The sequence below is a fragment of the Adiantum capillus-veneris genome, chromosome 30 (genome assembly GCF_014529385.1).
Source record: "Adiantum capillus-veneris isolate H3 chromosome 30, ASM1452938v2, whole genome shotgun sequence".
Classification (NCBI taxonomy): domain Eukaryota; kingdom Viridiplantae; phylum Streptophyta; class Polypodiopsida; order Polypodiales; family Pteridaceae; genus Adiantum; species Adiantum capillus-veneris.
The window spans coordinates 91,299,160-91,320,338 of record NC_140960.1 but is presented as its reverse complement, the minus strand read 5'-3'; the positions used below and the strand labels follow the sequence as shown (position 1 = coordinate 91,320,338).

Below are 21,179 nucleotides of genomic sequence, written 5' to 3'. Positions count from 1 at the left end.
AGGTAGCTCCTCGACCTGTAGGCACAGTGGAGTGAAACTTCAGTTGAGGTCCCACCAGGCGTGCCAAAAATGAGAGCACATGTAGCGAGGAAAAGGTGTCATGCTCTCTAGAGTGGGTGCTCCTCAGTGCAGTATGCATGAAACCTCACTCCAAGAGAAGAAACATCACACAGGAATATGACGCAAACACAGAAGCGAAATATGACTCAAAACGCGATACGACTCAAAACAAAACACAACTGCAGACTCAACTCTATGGAACTCGACAAGCTCAAAGAACCATACAACTCTGGATGGCAGCACACAACTCCAAGCTCAGAACTCAAGGTACAATGGGGGTGTCGAGGCTCCAATGTGCAGGGAGAGTGACAGTGGCGTGCAAACTCTAGACTCAAAACTCAAGACTGAACCTAAAACCATACCAAAGGTAAATAAAGACCCCAATCAGCTACGGATATATACAACCATAAAGAGCCACCAACGGCTCACCAATATCTAATCTAGCTAAGCCTATCTCTGAACTGTGGTGGTGGTGCGCTGGCCACGGTGTCGACTGGACCACCGCTTGTATCCCTGCCACGTGTCACGGATCCGACAAGAGAGTCCGTCCAGTGTGAAACCTGACCAACTGTGACTAACTGTCTGTCCGTGCCAGTGACAGTGTAGGCTGTAGCCCTGCTATAGGGGTTCAATTTGGAATAGACTATGCTAAACCAAATGCTTCAAGGTAAAGGTTCACAATTTGAGGAGTATCTGCCAAGTCCTCTTGCTCCATCCACTTCGCATCCAATGCGGGATAGTTCTTGAATTTAACCAAGAACCGCCTTATCATTTTACCTTTTACCTTTCTTTCTTTATGTGCCAAAACCTATTCTGTTACGAGCATCTCCTCGTTTTCCTCCACTTCGGGTTGCTCATCAGGCTCCCCATCATCGGGCATATCGCCTTTAAAAGGTTTCAAGAGACTCACATGAAAAGCATTGTGAATCCTCCAAGTATCGGGCAGCTTCAGTCGAAAGGAGACATTATTTATCTTTTCGGAAATCTGTAAAGGTCCAAAGTATCTCATGCTAAGCTTTGGAAAAAGCCGCTCCTTTCCCTTTTTCTTTCTCAGGCGTGCCTTCTCAAAGCGTAAGAGCACCCAATCGTTCTCCTTTAATTTCAAATCGCGACGATGTTGATCTGTTGCCTTTTTGTGTCTTTCTTGAGATTTCTGCAAAGCCTCCCGGACCTTGGCAAAAGCCGTGTCCAAGTCCCGTGTGTACTCGTCGGCTCCAAAAATCGTATCTTTCGTGCTTAGGAAGGGTGGAACCTTCGTAGCACCTTCAATAATCTCAAATGGCGCGTTCCCCGTCAAAGAGTGTATCATGTTATTGCAGGCAAATTCCACCAAAGGCAAATATTTTTCCCATTGAGTCTTCTCATCCGAGATGTAAGACTTCAATAAATCCAGTATGATTGAATTTGCAATTTCCTATTGCCCATATGTCTGCGGGTGGAAAGATGACGAGAACTGCAACCGCGTGCCAATGTTCTCCCAAATAGCCTTCCAAAACAAACTATTGAATCTGGGGTCTCTGCCGGAGACAATTGTCTCAAGCATGCCATGTAATCTGAAGATCTGGGCCACAAACAGTCTCGCTAAGTGATCCGGTTTGACTGTTTTCTTCACTGGAATGAAATGAGCTTGCTTGCTAAATCTGTCAATAACAGTCCAGATACCATCGTGCCCACTCTGTGTTCTCGGGAGATCAAAAATGAAATCCAATACTTTCCGGGCCTGCTGCTCTGGGTGTGTTGCCACGTCACTGGTTTGTGATAGACAAACACTGGAGCGTGCATGGTGAGGACCCACAGTCTCAAAGAACTCACCAGTAACTCTGTCGCCCACTTGGGTCATTGAGATGCTTGACGATGAAAGGAAAACTCATGGTGCTGCTCCTCAATGGTGATCAGCTCCTCCCAAGCCTGCTGCATCTGTTCTTCCATCTAGGGACTATCAGGGTGGCGCTCCTGCATCCGTTGTAGGGAAGCAATGCCCCATCGAAGCCACTCCCCCTCCTCCTTGGTCGTAGCCAAGCGAGCTGCATAGTGCAAACTCCCAAAGGAAGAAGTGACTAAGCTCCGCAAGATCAGTGGCCACTCTACTAGCAGGGGTGCCTTGCGTGCCCAAACCCTGTGTCCAAAGCGCCACCACCCGCTTCTTTAGCTCTGTATCCAGTAGAATCCTCTCCCTGGGATGCGCAGCATGGCACTCCCCCTCTTCTGTCTATCTGCCATACTAAGAATCACTGGTGCATGATTGGAAAAGGTAGTCCCTGCCCAAATGCATACAAATCCTCCCATGTCACAGATGTGGCCATTGGCGTAGAAGCGATCTATCTGGGATAGATTTAGCCGCCTACTGTGTGGTTAGATCGGGAGAAAGAGAGGCTATTTGAGGGCTGTACAAAGCCTGCATGCTGCCAAACATCTGAAATCCTCAAGGTCATACATAAATGCTCCTAAGCTGCCAACTCAGCCCCGTGCACGGTAGCGTGGCTGAATCCAATCCTATCCGAGGGGTCCTCCAACATGTTGAAGTCCTCCCAACACACCACTGCGCTGCATGAGGCAAGGACTCCACAATGTGTGACCAAAACTCAGCCCATGCACTCGTTTGGTTGGGCGCATAGATGTTCAAGAAGCCCATGAGGCTACCGTGAACCTGCATAGTAACCCATTGGGCCCTACCTGGCGCAATGATATCTCTTGCCCACAATGGCCTGTTGCCATGAGTCCGCAATTGTCATACATACACCTCCCTGGATGCCTCCAGGCCCAAAAGCTGTTGACCAAAAGGTCTCATAGCGGCCACGCAGAATCTGACCACAACGCCGAATACGACTCTCACAAAGATGATGCTCCTGAAGAATAAGTATATCTATCATACAACCCACAAGGCATCTCTGAAGCTCCTGACACAAGCGACCCCTCTGGCGGTGAAAGTGGGATCCACCTAAACCGTGCACATTCCATGAGACAATCCTAATGGGATCAATGAGAAAAGACCGATGCTGCTACAACAGCCAACCTCGCAATCTTTGAGGCCGGCTTTGACAGGGAGTAATCTGCATCCGAGCGACCCCGAGACAGGCGTCTGAAGTACCTGTCCAACCGAGGCCCAAGAAGAGCGTGCAGTCTGTAGGGCTACATCCTCTATCCAATAATCCTCATGTACAAATATACATAGCAAGGAGCACTCTGAGTGTGTGCAAAGAAGTGCACCACAATGTGTCTGCATCTAGCTGAATCGGGTGGTGTCACACTGAACTTGGCCAGTGGCCAAAGTGTCTGAATCAAGTCTGTCACTCCGAGGTCCCTGTGTGGTGCGAAAACTCTAGAGTCTACACCTGGGGCCAATCTGGGACTGTATGCAGAGTGCACTCCATGTGATCTCTGCCACACAGCGGGAAGGAGAAGCCAACTGCTATGTCTAGAGCCTTGGTGCCTCTGGCGTCCAGAAAGAGAAAGTGTACTTTAAACCGGGTTGCCTCAAGATGGGTTGCCAAGGAATTGGGTAAAGCCGTAGTTGAAGAAGTCCCACCATCGTCGAATGTCAGAACTCGTCAGCCTGCGAGGGACCAACGCAAAAGGAGAGGTCTGCACCAGTGGTGGTGTCCTCAGGTAGGGCTATCCCTCCAAAGCCAAGCGAATTATCAGTTGTTTGGTCACCAGGCTTTGAAGAGGTACGAGCCTGTGTGCGGACAGGCCTTCGCCAAGAACATCTGAAGCTGGGTCAAACCCGTGGCGCCACTGTCGAAAGTGAGCCCTGACCGCTCGAATGGCCAACGGGCTCATCGGGATGACCTTGGCAGCCATCTTGGGAGTTTCAAACTCTAGTATCCCTGCCCGAGAAGCTGTATGTTGATGTTCTTTCTCACCTCTACAAGGAGATGTGCTTGAAGGAGGTCGTGCACCTCGCCTCTGCTGGGATGGCTGCCAATAATCTTGCAGATAACAGAGGTGGCCTGAAGGTGCTCCACCTTTGCTACAAGGCTCGCTTGCTCTGATGGCGACAAAGCAAGTCGGATGGTGGGCTTGGCGGGGTTGGGCGAGGGGAGTTCATCTGAGTCCCTCTGTGGTGAAGCACAAGCCTCCATCTGTGTCTGCTACTACTGGGGAAGGCGAAAGGGGGCGAACTCCTACTGAAACGTTGGGCGAGAAACAAGCCTGAGACGGGCCCATCAAGAGAGGAGAAGCTAAGACAAAAGAGGGATGGGAGAAAAAGGGGGGGGGGGGGGGGGGGGGGGGGGGGAGTGGAAATGCGCTGGGGGCGGGTAAGGGCAGCGTAGGGGACAAGGCGGCAGGCAGGGGGGGAGGGAGCGAGCAGGGCAGGATGCAGGGGGGTAGGGGGCGGCTGCGCAGGGGCAGGAGGTGGGCTGAAGGCAAGGGCGCGGGGGGGTGGGCAGCACGTTGGCAAGAGGGGGGAAGCTAAGCGAGGAGGGGATGGAGGTCAGCGATGGCGAGGGAAGGTTGCAGCAGCAGCGAGCGATCAAAGACCCGTCATTATACTCATTAACTTTTGAATATCTACATATATCTAAATCTGCTGCTGCTCGGTTTGCAGCTCTGCTCTCTACTTTTGAAAGCTCAAAGTTCTAGAATGATGGCAATGCTGACTACTTGCAGGACCAATTGAAAAGGATTTGGATGAGAGACCTTTGATCAAGCTATATACAAAGGTTTTTGATTGGAAGGTCTTCGATCAAAACATACAAACTTAAGCATTTTTCATATAATTTATTTATACGCAAAAGTTATTCGTCCAAAAATGGTTATTTGGCATGTAGGATGAAATGGAAATTTTGAAGTGCATGGCTGTATGTTTTTTCATTGTGAAGCCAAATAGTATATTTGGACCTATTTATTTGATCTATCAATGCATTCCAACATCATACTACACAGCAGTGCAGGAAATTACTTGGTTTACGTATGCTTGAAAATGTAGTACACTATTTGGTGGTTTACAACACATAATCAAGGGGAACTGAAGGATTGAGATATGTGTGCAGTGGTTTGTAACTTTTCCAATAGTTTAATGTGCTGACAATGATCAGTTGAATTGTTAACCACATTCATTGTCTGATGAAGCTGTGTGGAATAACACAAACTGTGGTTTTGCGCTCAAATTTAAAATGGGCCTTTTGAGAAGAAATAATCAACAAAATTCTGTGGTGAACTCAATGGTATGGATATGTCCAAGGACAAAAGTGTATCACAACGTACGAAAAAGAAAAGGAATTGCTTTCTTTATTTTGAGATGCAGAAAATAATATTTGAAGGAGAACATTTAAAAAAATCTCTTTGTCTCAAACCAGGTGCCTTAACAGCTCTGTTGCGATGGCCAACTCCTCCAGAAGGGTAAGATGGCTTGACCATTCAAACTGGCTTCATGATCTACATGCTATTGAGAATTACTTTATGACTTTTATATATGCTCTGATATTTCTTTATTTGGCAGAATGGAAATGCCTGTGATTGAAGTTCAAAAGTATGGAGTTCTGCTGCTGGCAAAAACTGTATGGTAACCACGTTACTCTCACTCTTAAAGACTAGCGTTGTTACTTGAACAAAACTAAGTGTTTTGCTAGAGAGACTACTTTTTTGTTTTCATAGAATGTTGATATGATTAACTTTCTTTCCTTACTTTGTAGTGTTGTGAGCAATCCTCTTAATCATCACAGCTGAGCCCAAAAAATTTATGTTCTAGTTATGCTCCCTACCATAATTCTGTTCAGTTATCTGGGCCATTGAATAATATCCTCAACAAGCTGATGATTAAAATTTCAGAAGAAAGAAATCTACAAGTTTGATGTTGGCCAAAGTTGAGCAACATTCTCAACCATCACAACAGAGCCCAAAATATTTTCTGCCCTCTAATCATCAATCTTGGGGCCTTTGGGAAAAATAAATATGTTCTATAAAAAGCTCCCTTACTGGCAGAGACCTCGGTCCTCAATATAAAACACAAAGTAAGGAGATCCTTTTGGAGATTTAAATAACCAAATGAAACAAAATGAGTGCTTGTAGCTCTGACATGTCTATTAAGGTTCAAAAGATATTTCTGAAGCTCCCAAGGGGCCTTTCTTAAAGCTATTAGTCAGAAGAAGATTCGCAGATTACCTCCCTTATGACCAATGCCAGCAGTCAAAAGATTATCGTGTAAACTTTCTGACGAGGGGGTATAGCTGAAGTGGAAGGAACATCTCAGGAATAATTTATAGTTCCTCCTGTAAGAGACAAAGCACCTAAATCCCATTCTACCCAAGGGCCACTCCCACAGTCAGTGGTGCTATCCCTTTCATAAGGGTGCAATCCCTCTGAGGATACAGTGCCATTCCGAGTCCAGAGGCTGATCACACAAGCAGAGACTGCTGTACCCTTCATAAGGGGCTTATCCCACAACAAGAAAGGGCTCCTGTCCAAGAGAAAGTTTCCACCAAAAACTTTCCGAGTCAAGAGGCTGATCACACAAGCAGAGGCTGCTTTACCCTTCATAAGGGGCTTATCCCACAGCAAGAAAGGGCTCCCGTCCAAGAGAGAGTTTCCACCAAAAACGAAAAGCTTCATTGGGCCAACAAATCTCTCTTTCTCTTTCTCTCAAACCTTTTAATCCTACCCAATTTTACAATGGATTTGCATGTCATTATCATTTATGGAGATGATGTTTTAATTGTGCAAGTGTTAAGATAATTCCATAAGCACAATGGGGTAGAAAGACATAGAGAAATATAATGGCCAAGGCTTCCACACTTGGCATACAAACATGAGGGGCTATGTGATGAAAAGGGACCTATGGTCTCTCATAAAAACCTCTCTAGACAAGCAACCCAAGCTAGATTTCACTCAAACTAGAGCAAGCAAGTGCTATGCATACTCATCACAACACTTAATAGCAACTATTTGCACTTTATAGATGAATGCACAAGTGCTTATGAGGCCTAGAAAGTCCTTGCAGAACTTTGGAGCTAGGGCAAAGAAGGGTAAATTAAGCTTGCGGAAACAATTGTACAATGGAGGAAGGAAAAGACATTGCAAGTTTTGTCAATAGGCTTAAAAGCATTGCACTACTTGCATGCATCAAATGGGAAGTACCAGAAGATAAAGTTGGAATACCCTTAAAGAGAGCTTCTTTGTACTCTCTCATGAATAATGCAAGTTTATTTTCTTTGGATTATCTTCTATGTGTACTTGTATACTCCTAATCATGAATTCTTCTTTGCACTATCCTCTCTAATCCATCATGTCCTGCATCAACCCCGCTCCCAAACTGCTACCACAAGAAACACATTCCACCTCAAAGGACTTCTACAAGTCTGGAAAAATTAAAGCAGTTCCACTAGTCAACTTTTGCTTGAGTCTCTTAAATGCTGCAACTGAAGTAGGTCCCCAAGTGAAAGATACGCATTTTGAGTACGGGCATACAAAGACGAAAAATCTCCGCAAACTCTCCGATACTCATAGTAAGAACACAAGCCCAAGAAACATTCCGCGAAGGTGGGCAATTGTGAATAGCCTCAACCTTGGCCAGATCCATGCTAACAGCCTCGTATGTCGCGCATAAAGAACTCACTCTTCCTCCCATTGATCACCATTGTGTCCCTTGAAAACTCATGCTAGATGCTCTCCATGCTTTGCTTTGAACTTGGAGAAAACAATGACATCATCAAAAAATGTGCTCACATACTGCATATGCTGTTGAAAAATCTGGTCCATCATCCTGTTGAACATTGCAGGAGATTTAGTGAGCCCAAACAGTACAATTGGAAGGACTGTTAGGTGTAGCGGAAGTGTTGATGGTGAGAGCCCAGGATGAGTGCTTCACAGGTCCACAAGGATTCCTTTTAACTTAAAAGGAGACGTGCAATGGATAGAGAGAAGAGAAAATAGAATTGTGAGTGTTCCGTGAGTGCGAGAAAGAGAAAGAAAACTAACACCAGATGGAGTCCCAAAACCCCCCTCTAAGGGTCCCCCCACTCTATTGCTAGAGTGGTATTAGCTTTAGATTGCACAAATGCAGGTATAACGATGCTGATGTTGATGGAATCATGCACTAGGATGCTGGGTAATGATGGTATTGAGGAGTTGAAGGGCTCAAAACTGAAAACTCAAAAGGAACTGGCTGAGATTTGCAAAACGCTGAGGTCTGGGCTGATCTACTAATGGAAACGCCAAGCGAGGAGGGTGCTGGTATCGATGATGATGCGAAACGCTAGGAGATGAAAACACCAGAGGGTGGAAATGCTGGATGCTAAAGTGGTACCTGAGCAAGTTTTGGCACATAAAGGATAGAAAAGTTAAAGGACAGGTTGCAAGGCACTACTTGGTGAAGTTCAAGAACTATCCACCCATGGATGCAAAGTGGATGAAAGAGTACGAACTGTCAGAGTCACCAAATGTATTACAGCTTTACCTTGAAGCCTTTGGGTTACAACCTACCTATGCCCCAACCCAGCATGTGCAAAGGAGGGGTAATGATAGAGCTAGCACATCAAATGTACATATGAATTCAGTGTAATAGATGGAATGACACGTATGAAAGTCTCATTAAGTCACTTGTATCTATGTGCTACGACCTTTCTTGCTGATACATGCGACGATAAAAGAGTGCTAACAACACAAGATCATTAGTAGCGTGTATTTTGGAAACGCTGGCTGCTGGCTGAACTCTGCAAAAATGCTGGATGTTCCTGTTGAGAAAACGCTGGCTGTCCTTTTCTAAAACGCTGGCTGAATTGGGCGCTTCTTCCTTCTTGCTCCAAGTGCTGGCAGATGGTTCCCTTTATAGGTGGGGATTGGGCCTTAAGTAATTATTAAGGCCTAGGTAGGGCAACTGTCCACCAGGATTTCTAACAAATAAATCATAAAAATGATTTATTAAAAAATAAGTCGAGGGGGTCCAAAACTCGGTGAAATTGTCGCACATCTGCCCATCTGCCCATCTGGAAATTGTCGCACATCTGCCCATCTGGAAATCCGATCGACGTGCGGTCTGGCACGTCGGATTCCTCTAACCTAGAACTACATGCTCGTCATGCCAGATGCCCACCGTAGTGTAATAACATCTATCAAAACGTGTATACAAACCATTTATGCAAGAGGGTTCCAAACTGGAAAACCTAATCTAAGGGATTTGTCCGGACATGCAGGTCCTGCGAACAGGCTCACAAAATTTCCTGTATTAATCCTCCTAGGATTCTAGAGATCCCTATCTAGGAAGAAGGGGAAAATTGGCTCTGGAAGTCGATGAAGTATGTCCACGTGGCGCACAGAGCCATGTGCACGTGACATCCCCTCTTGCTTAAGGTGAGGTACCGGTACCGATCTGCATGGCCTCCTTGTATGAGGGTAATCGATGAAGAATTGCTCGTCCACCCATGCCGCTTCATGTGTCCCTCGATCCTTGAATTTTAGGAAAAATTGTCGTGCTTGCTTCTTCGTGCCATGCTTGAATCGATGCAAAAGGATCTGTTCGGACTCCATCACCTCGGCTTCATCAACAATCTCCGGTTGGTCCTCGTCAGGAACGCTCCTCGGAGGATCACCTTGAAACAATTTAAGCCAAGAAACATGGAAAACATTATGCATTGTCCAAGAAGATGGCAAACGTGATTGCATGGAAACATCATTTACCTTTTTGACGATTGGAAATGGACCATACATACGAAAAGAGAGTGTAGGACACCTCTTACCAACTTGCTTGAGCCGTTGCTTCATGATTCTTAAATACACCCAGTCACCTTCCTTAAATGAGACATCCTGTCGATGCTTATTAGCATGCCTAGAATAGGACTCTTGAGCCTTGCTAAGCCGAAGCTTAACACTCTCGAGTATCACCGCATAGGTTTGACTAACACAATTAGCATCATTAACCTTGGAAATGACCTAGTCAACAATGATTGAAAAGGTCGGCCAAATGCAGCCTCATATGGAGTGCGATCAATAGCACTAGAAAAAGAATCATTGAGGACAGCTTGAACTCATGGCAAATATTGCTCCCACTTAGATTGCTTATCTTGCACTTATGATTTGAGAACATCAAATGCCAATTGATTGTAAATTTTAGTTTGTCCATCAGACCGTGGATGAAATGCAGACGAAAAATTCAACTCAGTGCCAAAATTTTCAAACAAAGCACGCCAAAAACGGGATGTGAACTTAGTATCACTATCCGACACAATAGACTTGGGTAGACCACACAATGGATACCAATGCTTGATGAACAATCGTGCAACATCTTGTGTAGTAACATTAGCCTTCCAAGGGATTAACATGCAAAATTTGCTAAACAGATCAACAATGGTTAGACATTGCGTGTTTCGTGCAGACGTGGAAGGAGGTAAATTAGTTACAAAGTCCATGCTAATGTCCTCAAATGGTCCGTCAGGGATAGGCAACGGCATGAGTAGCCCTTGTTGCTTACCATGAGGGACTTTAACCTTTTGACACACAACACACTTAGTAACATAAGCATACACATCCTTACACATCTTTGGCCAATAGAAAAAACGTTCAACCTTTTCTAATGTAGCATTAATACCCCTATGCCCACCTGTCAACGCATCATGTGCGTCATGCAAAATGGGTGCTCGGTGAGAAGACAACACACACAAACGGTTCTTGAAGAAAAGCCACCCATCACGAATGAGATAATTGCACGGACCTTGTGCATTCAATGCTTGTAACCAATGCATTTCAAACTCAGAACCCATGTAATTGTCTTTAAGATCATCAAAACTAACACCTTGAATAGAAAGAAAAGAATGAGACGAGAGAGAGAGAACTTGTCCTTTCGTACTAAGTGCATCTGCAACAGGGTTAGCTTTTCCAGGGACATACTAATCATACCACCAAACTGCTCAAGACCATCATGCTTGCCTATCACTCCAATGTGCACCAGGCATAGATTGAAGCCATTTAAGTGCTTGGTGATCTGTGCGAACAACAAACTCATACCCATAAATGAAATGCTTCCAATGCTTTAATGCATGAATGACTGCGACACATTGTGATTGATGAGAAGCGTGTACTTTTCCCAATCACCAATGGGCTTAAACATGGGAAACCACTTAATGCCCAAAATGATCACATCCTGCAAGTTTAGAGACTACAAAACGACGAGTAAATTGAGTTTGTTGAACAATTAAATTGACATCATTAACTTCGTGAGAGAGAGAAGCGTCCATGCCTTCAGAAAATCCTTGCACCGGGATGGTGGGGATTGAATTTGTCTGAAGACGTGCACGTTTCACAAGAGATTCACTTATGACATCTTGAGAACTTCCAGAATCAAACAACACAATGACCCTTTGACCATTAACATGTCCATAACATTTTATGAGTTCATCCTCTTCGAAAGTCCTCTCCTGCTTAGCTTCTTTATCTACCACACTCATGGCATTCACCTGAGGGGTAGCGTCAGAAGTGGACGCAGTAGAGATTTCCTTTTTAGATTCTTTCTTAGGACACTCTTGTTTCATGTGACCTACGATTGAACAATGGGAACACCTACGTTCTTTTGCATACAATGCTTGTTCTTCTGTACTTAATGAACCACCTAAAACCCCTTGGGCAATCTTTTCCTTAGGTGTTAGTTGAGGCTTATCAGATTTTCCTTTATCCTTATCCTTAGATTTATCGCCCTTAGATTGAGATTGAGTGGTAGAAGTAGATTGAGAAGAATTTGGAGAGTTCTTTTTATTGTTGCCATTTCCATTAGAATTCTTGTCCTTTTCCTTAGACGAGTCAGGAGAGGAAGGAGTACCATTACCTGAGGCCATCTTAAGCTTACCCTTGTTGTGCTTCATCTCTTGGCGTTGAGCCAAGCGGATTGCTTCTTTCAATGTCTTTGGATCACCCGCCTCCACGTCAAACTTGATCGAGTGGTCCAATCCAAAGAGAAAAGCCTCTAACCTCTCCTCATCCGATTTTCGCAATTGTCCACCTGGCTGTGACACACAGTTAGCATACGACATCACCGGTTTACCTTGTTGAGACAAAGCCAGAAAATCCTCCTTTAAACGCTTCAAGTACTGTGGAGGGAGGAAGCAAGTCTTAAGATCCTCCGCGAACTCCTCCCAACTAAGCTCTAGAGGGGGAACGAGGTAGGACTCGGCATAGGCAGCCGTATGGGCCACCTCTTGCTTCTCCATCCATTCATCCTTCCGAATGATGGCATCATCCGTGAGATGCATGGAAGCCAAGAGAACCTTGTTATTTTCAGACTTTCTAAAAACCGCAAAATAGGATGTAAATTGATGCAACCACAAGGAAATGACAATAGCATCCATCTTACCGTCATACTTACTGAATGTGATCTTCTCGGGAATTGGATCACTGGTCGTCCGTTTAGCAATGATTGCCTCCGCGATGGTCTTGGCAAGCTTTCCATAATCGGGCTCCGAAGATGGGGGATCGGGTCGCACCGCCAAGGTGGTGATGAGATCACGCATGGAATCCCTTGCCAGCCGACGAGCCTCGGCTTCGGCCGCCAATCGACGCTCCTCACACTCCGCCGCTTCCACATGCTCTTGTCGCTGAGCTTTGTCTTGCCGCATCATCATCTCCATCATCATGCGCATCATAGCATCCATGGGATTTGATGGTGAAGGTGGAGGAGTTGAGGGAGGGCTTGGAGGATCCATAGGTGGCACTTGCTCGCCTTCTTGATTTGTGGAGGTATTCATACCGCTACGAGTCTTGACCATGCAAGGATTTCTCCTCTTGTTTCAAGGAGGGTCGCAGACTAATCCTCGGGAGACTATCTACCCCCTCGTCGGCGCACCCCGCATGCAACACCCGGTATACAATTGGTTGCTATTTTCCGACGCTCAAGGTGCACGGCTCTACGCGCAATGGTAGGCCTGCTACCACGGGTTGATTTGCACTTCCGATGTGAGAAGGATGATGGGCTGAAAACGCAGATCTCGACGAGGCCGATGATGGACAGCAATGGAGCACTCGATTTCGGCGAGGGAATTTTCCGAGAGGAGGGATCAATGGCTGCCGAAGTACTGGACCGCATCCGTCAATGGGAACCGGTACGGATCTCTTGCACACCCGGCGAGGGATGGGCTGAAAACTGAAAAACGTAGGGCTGATCTGCTGCTGCTGCAGCGCTTGGGCTGGAAACCAAAAACGCTGGCTAGTATGGCTGAGAATTGCCGGCGATGGGGCTGAATTCTGGAAACGCTGGCTGCTGGCCGAACTCTACAAAAATGCTGGATGTTCTTGCTGAGAAAACGTTCGCTGTCCTTTGTTAAAACGCTGGCTGAACTGGGCGCTTCTTCCTTTTTGCTCCAAGTGCTGGTAGATGGTTCTCTTTATAGGTGGGGAATGGGCCTTAAGTAATTATTAAGGCCTAGGTAGGGCAACTGTCCACTAGGATTTCCAACAAATAAATCATAAAAATGATTTATTAAAAATAAGTCCAGGGGTCCAAAACTGGGTGAAACTGTCGCACATCTGCCCATCTGGAGATCCGATCGACGTGCGGTTTGGCACGTCGGATTCCTCTAACCTAGAACTACATGCTTGTCATGCCAAATGCCCACCGTAGTGTAATAACATCTGTCAAAACATGTATAGAAACCATATATGCAAGAGGGTTTCCAAACTGGAAAACCTAATCTAATGGATTTGTCCGGACATGCAAGTCCTGCGAACAGGCTCACAAAATTGCTGGTACTAATCCTACTAGGATTCTAGACATCCCTATCTAGGAAGAAGGAGAAAACTGGCTCAAGAAGTCGATTAAGTATGTCCACGTGGCACACAGAGCCATGTGCACGTGACACTGCCACGTTCAACAGAATGATGGACCGGATTTTCCGCTCGCATCAACAGTTTGTTGGGATGTTCTTCGATGACATGATAGTCTATTTGAAGAATGAAGAGGAGCATAGGCGTCACTTGATCATTGTGTTCGAAGAGCTGCGCTGTCACAGGTTACTTGTCAATCCTAAGAAAAGTGAATTCTTTTTGGAAGAGATCCACTTTCTTGGCCACATAGTCTCAAAGGATGGTGTCATAATGGATCCCGCAAAGGTTGAAGCTATTAAGACATGGCCAGACTTGAAGACTATGCACAATGTCAGAAGCTTCTTGGGATATGTTCCTACTAAAGAAGGTTTATCAGGAATTTTGCAGAGATAGCATCACCTCTTCACGCTTTGCAAAAGAAAGAAGTCACTTTTAGATGGACCCAAAAAGAGATTTCAGCTTTTAGTCTCTTAAAGGAAAAGTCGACTTTAGATCCAGTAATTGTTTTGCCAGATCTCAGGAAGTCATTTGTGGTGCAGTGTGACGCGTGTGGCAGTAGCGTCGGAGCAATGCTAATGCAAGATGGACGGGGAGTAGCTTATGAAAGCCAAATTTTGCAAGGGCCAAAGAAGACTATGTAAGTCTATGAGAACGAGCTCTTGGCCGTGATTCATGCGCTTTCTAGTTGGAAGCACTACCTCATAGGTGAAGTCCAAACAGGCCATCAGACCTTGCGATACTTCTTGACACAGTCAAAGCTATTCGAAAAGCATATGTGATGGGCAAACATTCTTTCTATGTTCCACTTCCAGATTATGCATGTGGAAGGCAAGAAGAATGTTGTGGCTGATGCGTTATCAAGGAAGCCACAAATTTTAGCTGTGTCAATTCCTTATCATCATGAGCTGGATGACATGAAGGAACAATATGCTACAGATGAAGACTTTGCAAGAATTTTTGAGCAGTTGCAAGAGGGGCAACATCATGAGCACTACCTCCTCAGAGATGATTTTATGATGATGCATGGCAAACTTTGTGTCACTAGGCCATTGCGACGTAAGGTCATGGAAGAGAGTCATGTCCCACCGTATGCAAGCCATCGTGGTATTGATTCGACAGTTAAAGCGTTAGAGTCATTCTTCTATTGGCCTACCTTGAGGAGAGATGTGGATGCCTTTGTGCGAGCATGCATGATTTGCCAAAAGGTCAAGTTTGACAGGCAAAAGGCACCGGGGCCATGGGACTTCATCTTTGAGCTTGCAAAAACGCCAAAAGGTAATGATGGTATATACACCATTATTTGCAGGTTCGGCAAGCGGGCCCATTTCATTCCTGTTAGAAAGAAGATAAAATCTGATGAGATGGCACGTTTATTCATGTACAATGTGTTCAAGTATCATGGGATGCCACAATCGATTGTAAGTGATTGTGTTCCTCGCATGACAAGTTTGTTTTGGAGAGGATTATTTGAGAACATGGGCACTACGCTCAAGTTCTCGTCTTTGTTTCATCCACAAACTGATGGGCAGTCAGAAGAGGCTAATTCTACTGTCTTGGATCTGCTGAAATGCTATGTGTCAGATAATAAGGGCAAGTGGGAATAATATTTGCCTATGCTTGAGTATGCGTGCAACAATATGGTGCAGTTGTCGACTGGCAAGGCACCTTTGAAGATTGTTGAAGGCGGCAAAAAAGTTCCTCCCATTTTGCATACAAAGGATAAGATCTTTGAGGCAGATCGATATGTTGAGAACATGGATGAAATGTACAAAAAAATTAAAGTTGCCTTGGAGAAGACTCAGGCAAAGCAGAAAAAGGCTATTGATCGTCACCGTCGTGAATTGCTGCTATCACCTAGTGATTGGGTTTTGTTAAGGTTTGAGAAGGCAAGGTTAAAGAAAATGAAGGGCAAGGAACGGCTGTTTGCTAAGCTCAGCATGTGTTACTATGGGCCTTTTCAAGTTCTTGATAAGATCAACGATGTGGCTTATAGGTTGAAATTGCCTGACGCGTGGAAGATTCATAATGCGTTTCACGTGAGTCTTCTAAGACCCTTCGTGGGTGATGTGCTAGAAGATATGCCAGATGAGGATCAGCCAGAAGTTGAGGAACTTGATGAGATCCTGGTACCTGAGCAAGTTTTGGCACATAAGGATAGAAAAGTTAAAGGACAGGTTGCAAGGCACTACTTGGTGAAGTTCAAGAACTATCCACCTATGGATGCAAAGTGGATGGAAGAGTATGAACTGTCAGAGTCACCAAATGTATTAAAGCTTTACCTTGAAGCCTTTGGGTTACAACCTACCTCTTCCCAACCCAACATGTGCAAAGGAGGGGTAATGATAGAGCTAGCACATCAAATGTACATATGTATTTAGTGTAATAGATGGAATGACAAAAGTATGAAAGTCTCATTAAGTCATTTGTATCTATGTGTTACGACCTTTCTTGCGGATACATGCGATGATAAAAGAGTGCTAGCAACACAAGATCATCAGTGGCGTGTATTTATGGTATGCAATCGAGGATGTTTGCGATTTCAAGAGGGGGGTATATCACGAGGATGTGGCAAGTTATGTCACGAGGACGTGGCAACTGCTAACTTTAGGTGTTGGTTTCTTTCCAATGATTTTTGTTTTAGTTTTGAGACCCTCTTTTTGAAGTTGCAAATGGTCGGACATTGTATGGCCAATGTGAACGGTAGTTTTACCCGCAGACGGGAAGTTGGTCGGCACTGGAACTCGTAGAGTAAAAGGATATCTAGGCTCAGTTCAAGATCATGTAGGGCCCCCCGTCGCACTTAGCAAGTTGGTGGATACTAGGAAATGAACTCAATAAAGGCATAATGCCAAGGTGGGGTCACCAAAGGAAAGTACCGGACAGCTGGGCCACATTGCATTTTTGGATGCGGTCCCAGTGGAAATAGATGGTCAGATGACCAATGGAAGTCCAACGGAAGCATCCCCTAAAGTTTAGGGAACTGCTGTTTTGGACCATGAAATCTGTTCACGTCATTACCTTCGAAATGACAAGGGGAACATTTTAGAACTCTATTGCAAAGTCAACTGGGCAACCAGTTGGGTGATTTTTAAGTGGGAAGCCCAAAACGGGAAATTGCTTGTAAATGTGCCAAGTGGCACCTTTTCGTGCACTTTCCTCATGCAGAAGAAGGTAGCGCTGAATTTCTAGATTGGAGAGCTCTTTTGCAAGTTTTTGTCACAGGTTAAGAGCTATTGACTGGAAGCTTTCCCTCTCATGTACAGTGTGGTGCAAGAAGTCATGTCCTCCATACCTCACACTGCTCTCTTTCTCTCCCCTACGTTTAGCAATGTGATGCCCCACAAGAGGACTCTTCATTTGACTCATGTACAGCTGGGAGGTCTTATGCGTTTTTGCTGAGGCAAGAGCCTCTCTAAGCAGGAACAGGACTAGCTGACTGTTGCTCCAAAAGCAGGCACCGGTGAGGGTGATAACCTCACCGTACAGGTTCGTTTTCAGCGTTGGTTATGCGCTGAACTTGGACTGTTTTTCAGCCATACGGATGCCAGATCCATTGGGAAGAGTGCCCCACTTATAGAGGACAATTCAGGGACTGTTTAGGGCTGAAAACAAGGCAAAAACCAGTAAATACAGTGTGCTGAATTTACTGTTTTTGGGCAGAAATGAGAGGGTTTATGTCAGTGGAAGTGAGTGCCTGCAGGGGAATTAGTTTCGGGCAAGTTTTATGGCTGTTATGTTGCCAAAATTTTGCTAGAACATGTGGTATCTAGCTGGATACAAGTAAAGAATTCCCAGGACTCTTCTTTGTAATTTACTCTCTTAAAGAATAAAGAAATACCGAAAGGGGTGTCAATTTTGGGGCCTACAGGTTGGCGGCGTCTGCTCGGAGCATTCTACTTTTGCGCCTGTGTGTGCTTTTAAGTATTAATTCCATCGCAGGTTACCTTTGCAAAGTTCTCTCTGTGTGTGTCTAAAGTAAAGAATTTCAGGTGAAAGCCAAAGTCTACCGCCCTACTGGCCGGTTTCAACAACTCTCTTATGACCTATAGCCAGAGGTTTTGAGACAAGTTTTCACTAGTGATGCTACGTCCCCAGACATTAGGGTGGGTGCTTGAGCTATGTTCAGTCAAATGTGAACATGGCCCTATGGTTAGGCGGTTAAGGAATCATATAAATAGGACCCTAATCTCATTTGTGAGCTATCTTGTGTTATCAGAAAACTTGGACTCTAGGCCTTTGGAAGTTGGTAGCTCTACCCACACACCCGTATTGGTGTGGGCTTGGTGGTATGGGACACCAGCCCATGTGGTGGAGGCTAGCCTGTTGGCTGCAGGCTCCCAGGCTCGGGGGGTGGGGGGCGCGTATTGGCTCTATGGTTGGGAGGTGAGCTTGATCATTGATGTCCGCTCTCTACGCTTGTCATTGCGTGAGTATGGCTTGTGTCATGTCATGTGTGCAGGATTGATCCTACGAAGGACTACTAGGGCATGTTTCCACCAATGTCTAGGGATCTTTACCTCCTCATATGCCTATCTACTTATTCCTGGATGTGAGATTTTTTGCTCCAATTTTTACGCCTTTTGCTACTTCTCCTTGGTCTTCTTTGATGAAAGGTGTTTTCCATACCAGGGCTAATGAGAATCCTATTTTTCCTAATCCTCCTATCTATATTGTTCCTTCTACTTTACCACCCCCACCCCCACCACAACCTGGACCCTTTTATCCTCCTATGCCAGGACCTTATCCAATGTATTTGAGTTATTTTCCCTATTATCCTCCACCCATGCTGCTTGGCCCCAAATTATTCAAAGATGATGGTTCTACGTAGTTGTCTACTTTCTGTGGTGTTTAGGATCGACCAAAACCATTATAGTTTTTCAACCAATTTGATAACAAGCTTCATTACATAGAAGACTACAAGCTTTCTCAAGTTGATGGATTTCTAAAAGAAAATGCTTTCCAATGGTGGAGTGCCCTTATAGCCAAACCTTATGCTCTCAATACTTAGTCACAATTCAAGTGTGCTTTTGCCAAAACTACCTCACTCTTGCTTTCGAGTTAAGAATTCTCTCTGCCTGGAAGGAGTTGATGATGTACCCTATAAAAACCCTTGACAAAAACAATCAAAACTTTTGGGATGCTTTCCTTTTGGCTTCTATCTTTAAGGATTGCAGTTTTGCGGATCAGTGCGAGAAGAATTGTCATGGCCTTCCTTCTCTATTACGGGGATATTGTCTTAACAATCAAAGTTTCTACCATGCAAGAGCTTATGGATCATGCGACAATTGGCTACGAGATGATGATTAGCAAACTTACTTTCACAAATGATAAACCTGGTTCTAATAATGCTCCCCTACTTCTTACTCGTGCATCTTTTGATACTAACCGTCAAACTGACAAGCTTTTCAAACTCTGAACTTGAATGCTATGCAAAGGGAAGCTTTGAGGAAGAATAATCAGTGCCATCAATTTTTCCAAACAAGACATACTGTTTGTACTTGCCCTTCTTTATACCAACCTAACTTGTCTTCTAACCCTCAACCTAGCAAACGTCCTAAACCCTTTTTTGGCTCAATTTTTGACATGATTGTTACTTTGTACCATAGTGAGTCCCAAGAACTTTGCACAGCTTGGGGACTTGTGGAAGGTGGAAAAACTTTTATATTCTTTGATCATGGAGATTCCGAGAGTTTCCTCTCCATACGGTGTACATTTGGCAGAAACTATTGGCATTGACTTTGCCCAACTTGGTGATTTTCTTCAAAGTGAACTGGCTACAAGTGAGATGACACTAGTTTCTCGCTTCATGTTGAATTACAAGACAACTGTGGCACAGTGGACTTCCACATCATGAAGCTACCTCTCTCTGATGTTGTTTTGGGCATGGGTGGAGAGTATGGAGAGGCCCTTGGTATCTAGGATCTCTCGGCTGATCAGAGTCGAGGCCTCCTTGCCACATAAGATTGTTGGGTTCAAGCCCTGTGGTCTAATCCCGTGGGAACATGCCCTTATGGCATGCAGGAAAGCTTCAGTTATTTGCATGGCTAATCTCTTTTATATGTAAGGTTTCACACAAACAATCAATAACATATAGCGTGCTTTTTACTTGCTATGTCGAGTTCATCTCCCTTCCTCACCTCGCCATGGCTTCTCCTTGTCGGCTTCATCCGCCATAGCCACACTAGCCTAACACTGGTATCAGAGCCCAGACGGGCCAAAGCAAGGTGCTCTTAGCGCTGGCAAGCAATCCTGGGAAAGCACAGCTTAACTGCATCTCAACACGCTGTTGAAAATCTGGAGGTGACAAGTGCTCTAGGTAGGCAACAATTCTATGTGCATCTCAAGAGGCTGTGTGAATCCTAGGCGGGCAGGAGTACCGTCAACATCTCAAGACGCAGGCGCAGACTATCGCTAAGTGAAGGCAACAAGGGCGTTTCAAAACGCTTGGTGCAGAAAGCTAAGCCCGCAAGGTGTTCTTTGTGCATAGCTTCTCAAAACGCTACAAGGCAAAGCATCTCGAAATGTTGTTCGCAAAAAAAAAGGCACTGCTTTTCAAAATGCAATGTAAGGCGGTTTTGCTGAGCTTGGCAATTTCACAGCTTTCTAAAACGGTGTCTTGTATAAGTCAAAGCATCGATGGTACTAGGCAAGTAATGACATCTCAAAACACAGTCAAAGCACTTGGTATAGGGCAGCATCTTGAGACGCTCAAAATTCTGGTCTGTGACTTGCAACATCATGTCAAAATGCATGCAAGAACAAAAGGAAATCGATTGGCTACATCAAGTACTTGAAATGCAATTGGCGGTGCAAGCGACCTAACAAAGGGCTTCTCAAACCACTATCCGGCATGGAAAAGATTCAAGTATCTGCAAAGCAGGCTCTAGCAATAAGGCAACTACTACAGAACATGAAGATTTGCTTCGAGAATATGGTACAAGGCTTTGCAAACTATTTTTCCAGTTCAATGTCATAGTTATTGTTCAAGGATTTGTCTCTCGTTAATACAATTACATATATATTTCCTGTCAAAAAGCCTTATTGTAGCCTATAAATTGTCAACTATTGCTATGATAAAAATTTGTACAGTCTATAGACACTGCCACACATGAGTGGTAAGACCTCCCAAAATATCAGTTTTTTGTTCAAGTCCGATTTTGTTCTGCTTCTCATGAGGTTATTGGGTACACCTTAAACCCAAGGTTTGGCAGTGAACCAAAAACTCCATTTGTTGGTAGCTAATTTTTCAACCTACACCCTCTCTATTCAAGGGGGGGTTCACTATCATAGCACCAGGTTATGGATACACCAAAATCCTTGGTTGTGAGAGAACCTAAAGGCTAAAACTCACGGTTGACGAGTTCACCAAAAACTCG

General features: G+C 44.8%; 1 protein-coding gene across 1 annotated transcript in view; it reads left to right on the top strand.

Moving 5' to 3' along the window:
* LOC147418392 (protein IN CHLOROPLAST ATPASE BIOGENESIS, chloroplastic-like) overlaps positions 1 to 21,179 on the top strand; it is a 115,787-nt gene that overhangs the window by 61,598 nt on the left and 33,010 nt on the right. Inside the window, exons 4-5 of the mRNA XM_086506934.1 lie at positions 5,361 to 5,403; positions 5,504 to 5,561. Of these exons, the coding sequence (XP_086363060.1) occupies positions 5,361 to 5,403; positions 5,504 to 5,561 (101 nt within the window). The remainder of the gene's footprint in view (positions 1 to 5,360; positions 5,404 to 5,503; positions 5,562 to 21,179) is intronic.